The sequence below is a fragment of the Chelon labrosus genome, assembly GCF_963514085.1.
Source record: "Chelon labrosus genome assembly, chromosome: 2".
Taxonomy (NCBI): domain Eukaryota; kingdom Metazoa; phylum Chordata; class Actinopteri; order Mugiliformes; family Mugilidae; genus Chelon; species Chelon labrosus.
Genome location: NC_140338.1, coordinates 27,450,099 through 27,467,353, shown reverse-complemented (window position 1 = coordinate 27,467,353; position 17,255 = coordinate 27,450,099). Strand labels below are relative to the sequence as shown.

At 40.4% G+C, this 17,255-nt stretch overlaps 1 protein-coding gene across 1 annotated transcript; it reads left to right on the top strand.

Annotated features, from left to right (window-relative positions):
• Window positions 1-277: 277 nt before the first annotated feature.
• LOC311494859 (polymeric immunoglobulin receptor-like) lies at window positions 278-15,516 on the top strand. The gene is made up of 8 exons (XM_084554118.1): window positions 278-325; window positions 482-808; window positions 879-1,199; window positions 2,632-2,730; window positions 2,810-2,883; window positions 7,964-8,099; window positions 14,698-15,024; window positions 15,095-15,516. Exons 1-8 carry the CDS (start codon window positions 289-291, stop codon window positions 15,451-15,453), a joined length of 1,680 nt encoding a protein of 559 aa, XP_084410244.1. The 5' UTR covers window positions 278-288; the 3' UTR covers window positions 15,454-15,516.
• Window positions 15,517-17,255: the final 1,739 nt, after the last annotated feature.

Below are 17,255 nucleotides of genomic sequence, written 5' to 3'. Positions count from 1 at the left end.
ACACCTACGGCCAATTTAGAATCTAACCAACATGTCTTTGGACAGTGGGAGGAAGCCGGACACAGGGAGAACATGCAAAGGCCCCAGTCAGCCTGGATTTGAACCTGGAATCTTCTTGCTGTGAGGCATCAGTGCTAACCACCACAGCCACCACTACATATCACATGTTGTGGGTGTTAAATGTAGCAATCAGATGTGTTGAACAGTTAGTGTACAGTTGTTTCCTCAAAATATTTCACACAGCGTAGTATCAACAGCCTCTTCAGTTTTTATATTTTCCTGTTCAAGATGTGGACCGTTCAAGACCTGCTGTTCATCCTCTGCAGTAAGTTCTTGACATTAAATGAGTAAATATATCTGTTTTACTCACTTTTATTGACTATAATAGAAATGGCTGATGGCAGAGAATCACACCTTGTTAATGGTCATTATACAGCAGGAAATTAGAAATATCTTTTTCATGTCATCTTTCTCTTCACAGTTGTTCTCAGTTATGTGACCAGAGCAGCAGGAGTGATCCATGTGTCTGGATATGTGGGCAGAGATGTTGACATTTCCTGCTCCTATGATCAGGGTTATGAGTCTTATGAGAAGTACCTGTGCAAGAACGACTGTGGCGACAGTGATGTTCTTATTACGACGTCAGAAACAAAGAAGAACAAATACTCCATCTATGATGACAAAAAGAAACAAACCTTCACAGTGACCATCTCTGATCTTCAGTCTATGGATGCTGGGAAATATCAGTGTGGGGTGACAAGGTTTTTCAACGATATCTACACTGAAGTAAAGCTGGAATTAGAACAAGGTAAATAAAATTTAAAAAGTGTGTCTGCAATTCAGTTATCCATCCAGTAAATATTGTTTCTTCTTGACAGACCGCTGCTGCAACAATGTGGATAAAATTCAAAGTCATGAAAGAGGTTCAGTGTCCATCATTTGTCCGTATGAGTTTGAGTACCAGAACAACCTGAAGTTCATCTGCAGAGGAAAGCAGCCCTCCACATGTCTGCAGCAGGCAGTCATCACCTCTGACAGCAAACAAAATGGACGCTTCACACTGACTGATGGCAAGGAGTCAAGAAGATTCACAGTCAACATTACCAACCTGAACCAAGAGGATTCTGGGTCGTATCTTTGTGGTGTCCATAGAAACAGTGGACTGGATGTTTTCTCTGCTGTTGAGCTGGAGGTCAAAGGTTAGCGGTCTCAGTTATACCTCATATTATTGCAGTAAACTTATTTAATGTATGGTAGAACAGCAAAGATGACTAAAGCTTTTCCACCTTCTCAAAAATGTACTAAACAACTAAAGGAAAGTAGAATCATTAAACAATATGAGTAAATATGGGTTTCCTTGTAGACAGTGCTTCACACCAAGCGTACACAGTGTCCTGAAAAAAGTACTTGTTATAGAAGCTAGAGGAGTATATGTCATTTAACCCCCAGCAGCCTTTCTATATCTTGCTAGATCAGTTGTTGCTTTCAGCATTTACCAATACTTATTGAATTAACTCAGCTTAACTGCTTAAATAAGATGCTACAGCAACACCAGGAACATTTCCAATGCTGTACTAATTCAGTGTTCATAGGTTTATTAATCATCATAGTTTATAGAAGTTTATTATAGAATAAAGTGATAACATCAATGTGATTGTATTATCTCACAGTATGGCACTCTATGGTATATTTCTCACTCAACTGTTTAAGCTCTAAACTCAATAAAACCATCATTTGAATTGTAAATTTAATGTCAACATTGAAAATGCAAGTTGTTCAGTTCCCGAAAGTACTCAGTGCTATATAGACTGGACACATGGCATATTAATTCAGGTTGTTTTCATTTGTCCATTCTCATACTGTATTTGCTGACTAAATCTTCTAATAATCTTCTAATATTTTCACAAATACATGCAAAGGTCACATCCCCTGACATTTATAATTACTTGACACAAAAGCTGATGGTTGACTTAGTGATCTGAGCTTGATGCCAACATGTGATGTCCACTGAGATTCAGAGGTTTGAAGTGTTTGTTCATAGAAGAATTACAGAACAAAGTGGTGAAGTGGTGGGAGATGCTGCAAGAAGAAAAGTTAATAGATCACCAGTATTATATTCCATATTTTTCTGGAACCAGTGTCTGTTAAAAATGTCAGTGCAACAACCTCAGTTGTTGAACTGTCCGACTGACTAAAAAACATTTAAACTGTCTGAGCAATATATAAATCAACATTATTTTTCTCTAACAGTCTTTCTGCCGACCACGACTGTAATCTCAACCTTCACTGTGGAAACTGTCAAAACAAATTCAACATACTCTGCTGGCAAACTACTTGAAGGTACGTGTGCGTGGGTGTGTGTGTGTGTCACTGAGGTAAGATCAAACATATGTGATAAACAGGGGTTGGTTTTGGTTGAGGTTTTATGGTTCTACAGTTATTGTCTCCAGTGAGTGAACGTGAGTCAATTAAATATCCACTTGTTAAAAGAACTGTGATGTTAAAATAATTAAAAGTGAGGCTGCAGCTCTGATAGTCAGTGCCACTTCTGCTGTGGACTCTTGAAACTGCAATGTGCTTTCAGGAAGTGTATATTTTTACCCTGCTCTGTTTGTGGTTTTTGTTTTTCAGATGGAGCACTGTATGTGGTTGCCATTGTACCTGCTCTGCTGCTCATACTGATAGTGGTCCTGATCATAGTTCATAAGTATAAATGTCACAAAGTGCAAGGTATATTTCACGGTGCATGGAAATGCTGTATTTATACACAGACAATGTGTGACCATTTTTTTGTTTTGTGTTTTCTCAGAAGCTGGAGTGGGCATCATCGAACAGTCCCAGGCAGCAGGCGTACCAGAAGGCGCAGCAGAAGGCGCAGCCGAGGTAAGAAAGGAAAAAGTCGAAACCCTCGCCTTAATTTGTTGTCATGTCTGACACAAAACAACTCCCTGATGATTTTATTGTTAGTAGGACATAAGTAATCTAAAGGTTGCTGGATCATCCCAAAAAGCAAAAATAGCTTTTTACTAATGTAGTAAATCAAATAATGTTAATTTTTTAAATTATTACTTATCACTGGATTTTGAAATGCACTGCCTGACCGAAAAAAAGTAGCCACCAAAAAAAAAGTCATCCACTCTAATATTTTGTTGGACCACCTTTAGCTTTGATTATAGCACGTATTCACTGTGGCATTGTTTCAATAAGCTTCTGCAATGTCACAAGATTTATTTCCATCCAGTGTTGGATTAATCTTTCACCAAGATCTTGTATTGATGATGGGGGAGTCTGACCACTACACAAAGCCTTCTCCAGCACATCCCAAAGATTCTCAATGGGGTTAAGGTCTGGACTCTGTGGTGGCCAACCCATGTGTGAAAATGATGTCTCATGCTCCCTGAACCACTCTTTCACATTTTGAATCCTGGCATTGTCATCTTATATGCCCGTGCCATCAGGGAAGAAAAAATCCATTGATGGAATAACCTGGTTATTCAGTATATTCAGGTAGTCAGCTGACCTCATTCTTTGGACACATAATGTTGCTGAACCTAGACCTGAGAAACTGCAGCAACCCCAGATCATAGCACTGCCTTCACAGGCTTGTACAGTAGGCACTAGGCATGATAGGTGCATCACTTCATCTGCCTCTCTTCTTACCCTGATGCCCCCATCACTCTGGAACAGGGTAAATCTGGACTCATCAGACCACATGACCTTCTTCCATTGCTCCAATCTTTATGCTGCCTAGCAAATTGAAGCCTTTTTTTCCCAGTTAGCCTCACAGATTAGTGGTTTTCTTAAGGCTACACAGCTGTTCAGTCCCAATCCCTTGAGTTCCATTCGCATTGTACGTGTGGAAATACTCTTACTTTCAATATTAGCCCTGAGATCTAAACAACAACCTGCAGTGGGCTAGGATGAAAGTGAAGCCTATTAAATCTAGGAGTATTTCAATTGTTAAAGGAAAGTTAGTAGATAAGAAGTTTGTTATAAATGATGAGATGGTTCCCACAGTGCTGGAGAAGCCAGTGAAGAGTTTGGGAAGATGGTATGATGCAAATCTCAGTGATAAAGTGCAGTTTGAAGGGTTGAGGCAGGAAATCATTCAAGGCATTTCAAGCATAGACTGGTCAGGGCTACCAGGGAAGTTAAAATTGTGGTGCTTGCAATTTGGTTTACTGCCCTTTCAAAGGTAGAAAAGTTAGAAAGGATGATTAATTCATCTATCAGAAAGTGGCTGCTGCTTAAGCGGTGCAGCTTTGTATGGGAAAGGCATTTTGGAGCTCCCAGTTACCAGCCTAACAGAGTAGTTTAAGTGTGCTAAAGTTAGAGTGGAAATGACTCTTACTCAATTGAAGGATCCAGTGGGTAGGAGCACAGCGCCCACTGTTAAGACAGGGAGGAAGTGTAACCCAAAAGAGGCAGTACAGCAAGCACAGGCAGCTCTTAAGCATAGGGATATCATAGGCAATGTACAGCAAGGGCGTGGAGGCCTAGGGCTGGGCACAGGGAAACCTCTGTGGAGCAAGGCATCGGTAGTAGAAAGGAGAAAGATGGCAGTGGAAGAGATACAGAAACAAGACGAAGCAGTTACATGCACTAAGGCAGTGTCGCAGGCTAAGCAGGGTCAATGGGTGAACTGGGAGAGTGTGGAGAAAAGGAAGTTGAAGTGGAGAGAGCTTTGGAGCATGGAGGCCAGCAGGATTAGATTTATGATAGGGGCTACTTATGATGTGCTGCCAACCATAGACATATATACATAGACGCCTCATTAAGCGGGTTGGCCCGTTGTTGCGATACGTCAATGTCGCCGCTGTTGAAGAAAAAAAACAATCCAAGTCTAGTTCCAAGTTTGCTGAAGTGGTGCAGGTTTATTGGAGTTTCAGGTCATGGTGAGCCTACCGACACAGAGTGGGTCTGAGACCAGAGACTGACCCTGAATGCAGGGCCAGAGCACAGATATACCCTGTCCCCAGGTGTGGTTGCAGACAGTTCCTGAATAGATCGTATAGTGGATGTATATTGGTCAGTTAAGGGCAACTTTACACGGGAGGGTGAACTCAGTAGGGGGCAGGGGTGGCTCCCAGACATGGTCAGAACAAAAGGACAAAAAGGACAAAGGAGTGACACTCAGGTAGTATGATCAAGGCTCTGATCAGCAGGGGAGAGGAGATGGGGAGGGTAGACAAAGGAGTATGATCAGGAAACTCTGATCAGCAGGGGAGCAGAGACAGGAAAGATCAACATATGGCTGGAATTGCCCCAGACGTATCAATTTCAATGTCCCTTCAAAGTTTACTTCTTCACCGCCATATTGGAGGAGGCAGCTCTGTCCCACGAACCAATACGAGTCAATGAAGTGAACTTTATTAAGCGTCTTCTACAAAGTACTATAAGCATTTACACAATCACACACGAACATATATATTCAGAGAAGCTATAGGAACCAAAAATAACGTCTGTAACATTAGCTACTTAGAATGTTAGACGTTGTTTTTGGTTCCTATCGGTTTCCTGAATATATACGTTCGTGTGTGAATGTGTAAATGCTTATAGTACTTTGTAGAAGACGCTTAATAAAGTTCATTCCATGACTCGTATTGGTTCACGGGACAGCGCTGCCTCCTCTAATATGGCGCTCAATGAGACGTCTATGTATAAATGTCTATGCTGCCAACTCCCCAGAACCTAAACCAGTGGGTAGGTGAGGATGCTGCCTGCCCACTATGCACTTGTGTATGCACGCTTAGCTATATTCTGACAGGTTGTAAGGTTAGTCTTTCCCAAGGACGTTACACCTGGCGTCACAATCAGGTACTGAAATGTTTAGCCACTGCAACTGAGGAAAAACGGATGAATGTAAATTCCATGGCCGTTAACAGAGAGAATAGACGCATTAAGTTTGTACGGGAGGGAGAAAAGGCTAGACTAGCAGGCATCAGGCATAACATGGGACTGCTAAGAGTAGGAGGAGCCTGGGAGATGAGGGCGGATTTAAATGAACAGCTGGTTATTCCAGCCGAGATAGTTAGCGCCCGACTACGGCCAAATCTGCTGTTATGGTCTGAGCCAGAAAAAGTAGTCTATTTCATAGAATTCACTGTCCCGTGGGAAGATTGAGTTGAGGAGGCTAACGAGCATAAGAGAGCTAAGTATGCAGAGTTAGTAGCAGACGCAGAGCAGAATGGCTGGAGGCCTCATGTCTGCCTGGTAGAAGTAGGCTGCCGTGGATTTGTGGCAAAATCAAAATTGCTCTTCTGAGCGAGCTGGGCATATGTGGAAAAAGCCAGAGGACTGCGGTATGCAACATGTCCCGGGCAGCAGAGAGATCGAGCAAGTGGCTATGAGTGTGTAGGAAGCATGCTAGCTGGGGAGTTCACTAAAGGTAGGGATGGCTGCATGACTTAAGTGTGTTTGCAAATCATGATAGATGTGGTCGATTGGTTCGTGATTTATAAAAGGACTAGGCTAATGATTGAAATATTAGTTGTTGATAGTCACTGAATGGTGAAAAAAACGGGGTTGTGCAGTGGCAGCATGGAGGGGGGTGACTCCAGGACGCTGGAAGTCACTGTTAAGCCTTCTCGAGGTGTCGTGGGCCTAACTTAACGAAACATCGGTGAAGGGAGGTGCCCACTTGAAAACCCCAATGACATGCTGCATACTGCTGTTGACTAGGCCAGGTATCTGATGTCTTCATGTTGGTTGGTAGCGATATTTCTTTGTTTGGTTAGCTGCTGAGCGGGCCATACAAGCCAGCAGCATTTGGTTAGTTTATTTTTCATAAGGTTTGAATTATCCTCTGCTGCTCTGTGGGCCTACAAGCCAGCAGCATTTACTTAGTTCATTAAGATTTTAGGTTAATCTAGCCAGCACCATATATTTAGCTCATATTTAACAAGGTTTGAAGTATCCTCTGCTGCTCTGTGGGCCTACAAGCCAGCAGCACTTACTTAGTTCATGTAGATCAGGGGTGCTCATTACGTCGATCGCGATCGACCGGTAGATCGCGGAGGTAGTGCAGGTAGATCGCGTTCATCTTTATATATTTTTAATTCATTTGCAACATACTCTCAGTTCAGCGGCATACATCCACAGCCACGCACAACTTCAACAACAACTCAAGACTACTGTCTTTCTTAAAGAGCAGCAAAGATGGATAGAGCTTTTAACACTGTAGCAACAATTATGATATATACATATACACACACACACACACGTATACACGGGTAGATCACTGTGACTTGGTCATTGTAAAAGTAGCTCGCAAGCCAAAAAAGTGTGGGCACCCCTGATGTAGATTATAGGTTAATCGTCATATCACATGACCGTAGGTTTGGTAGAGTTTCTCAGTTGGACAGGGCCTCTAAATGTGTTTTGCCTAGGATTTTGGCACAAGGGATTGTAACATCTAATCCTGTGTATTAATAATGAATGCCAATGATTTGACCCTTCTCAGACTAACATCTTTTCCATGACCACAGGCTGTGTTTTTTGACATGAGAAGCTACTCATTGCATTAGCTGTGGTTAAATAACTTGTTGCCAGCTGAAAGATAATCACCCATGCAGTAATTATCCAATTACTGCATGGACAGTGGTTTTCAGGGGGCGCTAGGGGGGCCTCAGACAATTGGAGGGAAGATAAGAAAAATGCAAAAATGCAAAAATATAATCTTAATTATTTTTAATCATTATTATATTATTATATAGTGAATAAAAGTAAGAAAAAACACTCTAAAAGTTGATGTTTCTTTACATATTTTGTAGCATTGTCTGTGGGTTTGCGAAGGGGGTCCTCAGCCAGAAGCTAATGCTGTTTGGGGGGCCTTGGCATGGAAAAGTTTGGGAACCCCTGCAATAGAAGACTCGTACCTATTTGCTTAGTTAAATCCATGTGGCAACTTTTTTTTATATGTCCATAACAACTTCTCCTTTGTTGTATGTCGATTCTGTTTCAGATTTATGCCAATCAAGAAACTGTAATGTTCCCAAAGCAGACGACCTCCAAATTGCAGGAAGCTTGTCACGACGACGGCCACGCAGATGACGACCAAACAATTTATGAAAACGCCGCAACAACGGAAGAAATCTACTGTAATGAGAATTTCCATGTGTCTACTTACTGCTGAATTTTGAGATGTAGTTATTATGTATACTGTATATTCATGGCTTTTACTCAGATACGCATTTGCTAATACCTAGTAGTGTTTAGTGTTGATGATGCAATCTACATTCCTTGTTTGAAATTGAGGGTAACCACTTTAGCCAAATACTCAAAATGTACCTTCTCTATATAAAAACTAACTGATACAAATAAAGACATTCAGAAAGAGAAGTTCAAAGTAACAAGGAACATTTATCTATGTGGTGTAGTTCAGTACACATGTGTAGTAATGAATATTACAGGTTCCCATGCTTTATACTTTTTACTGCCCTACATGTTTATAACAGATCCAGTAACTGGAATTGTTTTCGTATGGTCTCATGAGGGATTTAGATTGAGTACTTTCACTTTATTACTTGAAGTAGGGTCTATTATAATACTTCTGTTCTTTTACTTGTCCAGTCAGTTTAACTTCCAGTAAACAGAGTTTGATACTCAAGGGTCCAACATACAGTCTCTCTGTTACACGGCTTCACTGTTACATCATTAAAAAAGACACAAGATTGAATTTAACAAGCATGAATGAGTCCATAAATGTTGCTTACTTGTGTATTTATACTGCATAAATGTTTTCTTCTCTAAGTTTGACATTTTGATCATTTACCAATCTGCCTGCCTGTGTTCAGGGTTGGTTAAAATAAAGCAGTGGACTGTACATGCCTGGCTGTGCTTTCACTTGGATCGTCCTTCTTGCCTTCATTGTGTAGAATGTGAGTGTGTAATTAAAGTACAGAATTCTGAACCATGGGGGCTGACAGGGTGCTGATGTTAACCCTGTGTGAGGGGGTCACGTGATGGCGGTGAGCTGAGCAGACGCTTTTGCTAGGGCTCTGTACCACTTGGTGCTAATTTTGTCATTAGCCTGACAACAACCGGTCGCTATAAGCGATTTTTGTTATGAACACAACAAGCTATGTCCTTTGGAAAACTATTGGCCACAATCTTTCGACAAGATGGGAAGAACCAGAGGAAATAAAGACAAAAAAGACACCCCGTCCGATACACAAGATGGCGACCAGGCCGAACTGTAAAACGCAGATGGGCTTGACCCTGCCCTTGCTAAAGCTCTGAGCGTAATGACTCACAACATTATTAAAGTTATTGATGAAAACCTTAGCCCTCTGGCCGAGACTATCCATAAGCTTGCTACGGAGCTCCAGGCGGCTAGCAAGCGGCTAGATGAAGCAGAGGCTAGACTACTTGAAGTTGAAAACTCCTCTGCAGCACAAGAGCTGAGGATTGTGGAGCTGGAAAAGCAGGTCAGCGCCCTCACAGAGAATTTGGACACCTGGAGGACAAGGATAATGCTAAATTGCAAAGGAGTTTGGTGGGGTAAGTCTTTGCTACTTCATATTCTTCTTTCAGTAGGGGCATAGCCATTTTGATTAGTAAAAAGCTGGCATGTAGGTCTCTTGATTGTGTTAAAGATATAATTGTTAAAGGAAAACTCACAGAAAAAGAGGTAACATTTATGCATATTATCCTCCAGCGTATTCCTGTGACTTTTCAATTGTCACCTTAATCCCTCTCTTGACAAACTTCCATCTGACATTTCTCCCCCTTCGAAGCAAGTGCGGGTTCTCACTAATATATGTCATGATATTGAATATTCTGATGTGTGGAGGCAGCTTCATCTTACTGATTCACTTTTTTTTTTGGTCCCACATAAAAGCTATACCAGAATTGATTACTTTTTCATCCCCTCCTCAAAAAAGTCTCTTATCATGTTCTATAGGCAACATTGTGTTATCAGACCATGCCCCCCTTTATTTGGTATATTCTCTCACTGAGGACAAGGCATCGACACAGCGCTGGAGATTTCAACCTTATCTCCTCAGAGATGACAAGTTTATCTCCTACTTTTCTTCAGAATTTAAAATTTTTTATTCTATCAACTCACAATCCACAGATAATCCCTCTGTCCTCTGGGATACTCCTGTGGATTGATTATGTCTTTTGTTACATCCAAAAGATGTGGGAAGAATAAGCAGTGTAAACTTTTTGAATCTCGGCTAGCTGAATTGGATAAAAATCAGAACTGTTATCTGCACGTGCTGCATTGAATATTTTTTTGATTCAAGACTCTGAACTGTCCCCTAAATTTGCCAGGTGGGAACCTATATGAGTTTGATTGAAAACCATTCCAGGTGAATTATATTTTTATATTTTCCTGTTGAAGATGTGGACCATTCAAGACCTGCTGTTCATCCTCTGCAGTAAGTTCTTGACAGTAAGTTCAGTCTGTATACAATGACTAACCATCAGTCTCATCTATTTATCTGTCTCATGTTCTTTGTGGATTTATGATTCTTGAGCAGAGGCAGCATACTTAGACACTGGCTCATCAGTTCCTCAGAGCACGGTGAGCCATGAAATGAACGCAGATGAGGATCAACAGTGTACCTACCAAAACTTCATCACAACAACAGATATGTACTGTAGCTAATATGACAGACACCAGTCCTAACTGTGTTTGCATCGTCTCAGCAGTTGCCAGTGGTGTTTAATACATCTGAAATCCTCATGTGAGTAAATGTATCCACCAAATGCAGTCATTTCTGTAAATAAATAAACTGTGACACAGAGAGTTTACTTGTCCATGAAGCATTACATTAGTATTGTTGTCTTTACATGTTACATGATACGAACACTCTCAGTTCAAACCTTTGACTCAGTTAGGGAAAACAGAGACATCAACAGGTAACCATGTATTACTGTAATATTCAAACTGAACAGAGGTCAGATTTGTAGGAACTATTTTCTGTCATGGTATTTGACATGACTGCATGTGATTAGGATGGTGTATGAGGGATGACTCTGTATAAACCACAGTGTCCATGTTAGTCTAGAAACATTATTAATGGATGTGTTTTAATCATTTTTCAACAACATATGTCTGGAGGATACATTCATCTGTAGTCATGAGATTTTGACAGTAAAAAGATAACAGGCGAAACATAGATATTATGCGCATGTGCATGTTATATACATGTTAAGGATGGTCACTCATTTCAAGCACTGTAAGTAAAAAGTAAAAAGTTCCTCATGACAAAACAAAACGACTGCTGATGAATAAATTTGGAGTTCTCTTTGTATCTGTGTGGAGCTTCTGATCAGGACCACGACAAAACATACTGACTTGTGGTTAACGTGTCAAACTGCACTCTCTGCTGATGACTTTTATTATTACAGTTAATAGTACGTACATGAAATATTTTTAACCAACCTATTTAATCACCTTTCATAAGTTATAGTTTTAATGAGGATTTTAAACCAAAATGTCTGTGTCTCTTTGAATAAACTACTTCCCCCTTTTCCAGGTAAGTAATAAAACAACACAACACAGGATTTTAGAAAAATAGTTCTCAATTATTTACTTAATGAAATTATTATTTGTAACAAAATAAGGAAGTGCAATAAAAATATAAATGATCTTTTTAAACCTTCAAATTAAAATGTCCCTTTTCTTTTAGGAAAATACTGTAAATGAATTGTCCCTCTTTTTTAAGGAAATACTCTCATTGCTGTACCACATATAAATGCATAAACAATACAAACACTTTTACCCTTCAACTGGTTTAACTCAGAAAAGTTCAGTTTACCAACCTCAATGTCACTTAAACTTAATGCATTGTCTATTAAAGCCGGCAACTAAAACCTGGTTACTCCAAGCACTGTCTTTCAGGTCGAAAACAGCAGATAACCCCTCAAACAGTTCATCTGAGCAGGGCTGTTTCTAGCTTCGTGGGGGCCCTATGCGAGATGCTGTTTGGGGGCCCCTAGTTTGTCAAACTATGATGAAGAGATTCCAAACCCTTAGATGGATTCAAGGAGTGTTATTGTCATTACACACATGTTGGTACATGAGGTGGAACGAAATTAGTTACCCTGGTCCCGGTGCAAGCCAGTAAAAGTAAGAGTATAAAAATAGAATAAAATTAGCTAACTGAGAATAAAAAATAGGCAAGTAAGTAAAATAAATATAGAAAGTGACAATTGTGCACCACTGGAGTCTGTGCAAAACAACTGCATGGGTTAGGAAGGCCCCCCACGAAGCTAGAAACGGCCCTGACAATAAAAATAATAATATGAAGAATATGAATAAAGGGGTCTTGAGTCGGTCAGTTATGACCGTGGCAGGACAGACAGTTCGTAACATGAGACATACTAATTTTGTATTAGCCAACTTTCATGAAGCAAACACCAAAGCTGAGTTTATAACGAACAAATCCTAGCCACTTAGCTAACATTTATCCAGGGTTAGCTAGCTGGCTAGCAGGACAAATAAACAAACTTGCTAAACGGCATTTCACCTCCGCCTATCGAGCCCACGTCACCAACAAATGCCTTAGCCTACCTTTATCTTTTGACCGTTTTTCTTCCTCCGTTTTCTTTTTCTTCCGTTTTCCGTGAAACTGAGATAACTTCTTTTTTTTTTTATCCCATTACTGTATTTGTTTTGTTTAATATTCTCGCTAACGGTTATGATGGATAGCTGTCAATCATGCCCATCACACCTGTCGGCGGCCCGCTACGTCACTCACTTTGCGACAGTGCGGTCCAACCAATGGGTCCAACGAATGTGACGCAATATTACCACAAAAACACCGTCCACAGCTTATCATTGCAGTTTATTTTATTTATATCCTGACCTGCGTTTATTTTGAAGCATATAAAGGATCTAACAAACACAGAAATAGCTACAGATAAAGACAGGACATTTTCTCAGATGAGGATGAACATGCAGCTTTGGGGCCCCCTGGTGGCTTGGGGGCCCTAAGCATTCGCCTCGTTATAGCAAGAAACGGCTTTGATCATATGCTATTGTTTTCTTATAGATTTGTGATGATCCAGGAGATGCAGTTTGCTCAGAGCTGGGTTTGTAGCAGCAGCAGAGCGCCAAACTTCTTTGTTTAATGCAAAGACCAAAGTGTAAAAACAAGAGTTACTTCTCTGGCTGACCCATACACCCTTAATGTACGGACGCACCAAACCAGCATCAAAGAAATATATGACAAAGAAGGCAGACTGTAACGTCATTTCAAGTGGTCTGTGTCTGGTCCAGAAAGTTGCACTTGAAACACTACAAAGACTACAGCCAGTTGCCACATAGGTTCTGTGTCTGTGCAAAAGGCAATAACACTGCTGGGAAACTGGAAAAGCTGCTATTAGCTCGGAGTCTAGGTAGCTAGGAAGAGCTACAAACCTTTGCACAGAGCTGTCCTCTCCTGAATCATGCTGATCATCAGTTGATCTGCAGTTCATTCATTCTAGACAGAGGATCATGTTCTTGTAAATATAACTGTGCATTTGAATGTAAAATCTGTCTCTGTGTCTTTTGAAATTCAGCATTTTTTTCTTTACCTATCAGTTTTTCTTCTAGTTCCTGGCTTCTCTGAGCTGAACAGCCAATCAGAGTGATCTCTCTCACCACCTCCTTCCAATGAATATTCAATATGCTGAACTGACTGAAAAGTTTGCAACAGGGGTCTGACTATGGTCAACAGTGCTGGACCAACCACTAGAACTAGGACCACAGATGGTTGCTGACGGAACGACACCAGAAAACAAGCAACAGTCGGATTGGTATGTCATTACCCTTACTGTCAGCAACACTTGCCTGCAGTGGTTGCCTGTTACTTTATGCATTTTATATCATTATAAAATAAGAAAGACAAAATAAGTAAAGACAAAAAAAAAAAAAAAAAGAAGAAGAACAATGTTAATTTATGCTGCAATCAAATTTATGTACATTTGTATGGGACTAATATCACACCTTAAGCGGAAATTGCGAGTAAATGATTTGAAAGTGTGACTCAGTGACTCCACATGTCGCTGTGGTTGTTTTCGTGGTTTGAAACCATTTAACTGCTGGTGATATAATAAAGTTGTGAAAGCCTAAAACTTTTACTTTGAAGGATGTACTGTATAGTGTAGCCTACTGTAATGAGCGGGTTTGATAAACTCACGTTGTTTGTGTTCAGTTGTGTTGCGTCCGATTAGTTGACATTGTTGTTGCAGTTGAACAGTGTGTCTTCATGTTCCTGATGACAGTGAATGCACCACGCGAGAGACGGCAGATGCCTTATAAGAGCAGAGTTTTCCGAGCCGCAGATAAGAGAAAAACCTTGGGCCGACAGTAGTCTGTGTTCATGTTTTAATAAACGTGCAGAAAATCCCCCGTAGATTCCTTTGTGTGAGACGCACAGATTAATGTGTTTACGCTTCAGATGAGATTGACAGACGACTCAGCCAATGACTGACACTCAACGAATATGCGTCTCTCGCTGGGTGTAAATATTCACTAACACAACTCAGCTCGACATTAAACTCACTGTTGTTTCCTCAAAATATTTCACACAGTGTGGTTTGAAACAACAGCCTCTTCAGTTTTTATATTTCCCTGTTAAAGATGTGGATCGTTCAAGACCTGCTGTTCATCCTCTGCAGTAAGTTCACAACTTGTTAATGGTCATTATACAGCAGGAAGTTAGAAATATCCTTTTCATGTCATCTTTCTCTTCACAGTTGTTCTCAGTTATGTGACCAGAGCAGCAGGAGTGATCCATGTGTTTGGATATGTGGGCAGAGATGTTAACGTTTCCTGCTCCTATGATCACGGTTATGAGTCTTATGAGAAGTACCTGTGTAAGAACAACTGTGGCGACAGTGATGTTCTTATTACGACGTCAGAAACAAAGAAGAACAAATACTCCATCTATGATGACAAAAAGAAACGAACCTTCACAGTGACCATCTCTGATCTTCAGTCTATGGATGCTGGGAAATACTGGTGTGGGGTGGAGAGGTCTGGAACAGATATCTACACTGAAGTAAAGCTGGCATTAGAACAAGGTAAATAAAATTTAAAAAGTGTGTCTGCAATTCAGTTATCCATCAAGTGAATATTGTTTTTTCTTGACAGACCACTGCTGCAACAATGTGGATAAAATTCAAAGTCATGAAGGAGGTTCAGTGTCCATCATTTGTCCGTATGAGTTTAAGTACCAGAACAACCTGAAGTTCATCTGCAGAGGAAAGCAGCCCTCCACATGTCTGCAGCAGGCAGTCATCACCTCTGAAAGCAAACAAAATGGACGCTTCACACTGACTAATGACAAGGAGTCAAGAAGATTCACAGTCAACACGACCAACCTGAACCAAGAGGATTCTGGGTCGTATCTTTGTGGTGTCCATAGAAACAGTGGACTGGATGTTTTCTCTGCTGTTGAGCTGGAGGTCAAAGGTCAGAGGTCTCAGTTATACCTCATATTATTGCAGTAAACTTATTTAATGTATGGTAGAACAGCAAAGATGACTAAAGCTTTTCCACCTTCTCAAAATGTACTAAACAACTAAAGGAAAGTAGAATCATTAAACACATGCACATGTATCTCTAATGTGGCCTGCACATAGACTACATTGTGATTCTTACATATTGTTGCTCTTTCTGACAGTGTGGTGCTGTGTGAAGACAGACGCCACGAGTGGCACTGTGGGAAGCACAGTCACTCTGCAGTGTCCGTATCCACCACAACACCAGAATAACAGGAAGTTCCTCTGTAAGGGAGACTACTTCAACAACTGCACGGACATGGTGACGAGTCAAAGCAGGTTCACACTGCAAGATGATGTTTCTTCCAACTCCTTCTCTGTGACGATCACAAACCTGGAAGCAGGCGATGCTGGGATGTACTGGTGTGGTTCAGACTCACAGTGGAGAGCTGGAAACTACACCAAGATTCAGCTGTCAGTGGGTGAGATCTATGACAATAAAATGAATGTCCTTTTCTGAACCCTTGAACCCAACTGAGTAAAGATGGGTTTCCTGTGCTTCACACTAAGCGTACACGGTGTGCTGAAATAGTACTTGTTATAGAAGCTGGAGGAGCATGTGTCATTCTCAAAACCTCATTTAACCCCCAGCAGCCTTTCTATATGTGGCTAGATCAGTTGATGCTTTCAGCATTTACCAATACTTATTGAATTAACTCAGCTTAACTGCTTAAATAAGATGCTACAGCAACACTAGGAACATTTCCAATGGTGTACTAATTTTGGTGTGTTCATAGGTTTAATAATCATCATAGTTTATAGAAGTTTATTATAGAATGAAGTGATAACATCAATATGATTATATTATCTCACAGTATGGCACTCTATGGTATATTAATATGAACTGTAAATATAATGTCAACATTGAAAATGCATGTTGTTCAGTTCCCTAAAGTACTCAGCGCTATACAGACTGGACACATGGCATATTAATTCAGGTTGTTTTCATTTGTCCATTCTCATACTGTATTTGCTGACTAAATCTTAACTAAATATTTTAATATTTTCACAAATACATGCAAAGGTCACATCCCTTGACATTTATAATTACTCTTTAGTGATCGGAATTTGAGGCCAACATGTGATGTCCACAGAGATGGTCAGTATTCAGAGGTTTGAAGTGTTTGTTCATAGAAAAATTACAACAAAGTGGTGAAGTGGTGGGAGATGCTGCAAGAAGAAAAGTTAGTAGATCACCAGTATTATATTCCATTTTTTTCTGGAACCAGTGTCTGTTAAAAATGTCAGTGCAACAACCTCAGTTTTTGAGATAACCATCTATTATCAATTATCAGAAAGATGTTGAGACATTTCTGTGGCAGTGTAGTGAACTGTCTGACTGACTAAAAAACATTTAAACTACCTGAGCAATATATGCATCAACATTATTTTTAACAGTCTTTCTGCCGACCACGACTGTAATCTCAACCTTTACTGTGGAAACTGTCGAACCTAATTCAACATACTAGAGTGAACGTGAGTCAATTAAATATCCACTTGTTAAAAGAACTGTGAAGTTAAAATACACAACCACCATAAATCAAAAGGACAGAAGTGAGGCTGCAGCTCTGATAGTCAGTGCCACTTCTGCTGTGGACTCTTGAAACTGCAATGTGCTTTCAGTAAGTGTATATTTTTACCCTGCTCTGTTTGTGGTTTTTGTTTTTCAGATGGAGCACTCTATGTGGTTGTCATTGTACCTGCTCTGCTGCTCATACTGCTCATACTGATAGTGGTCCTGGTCATAGTTC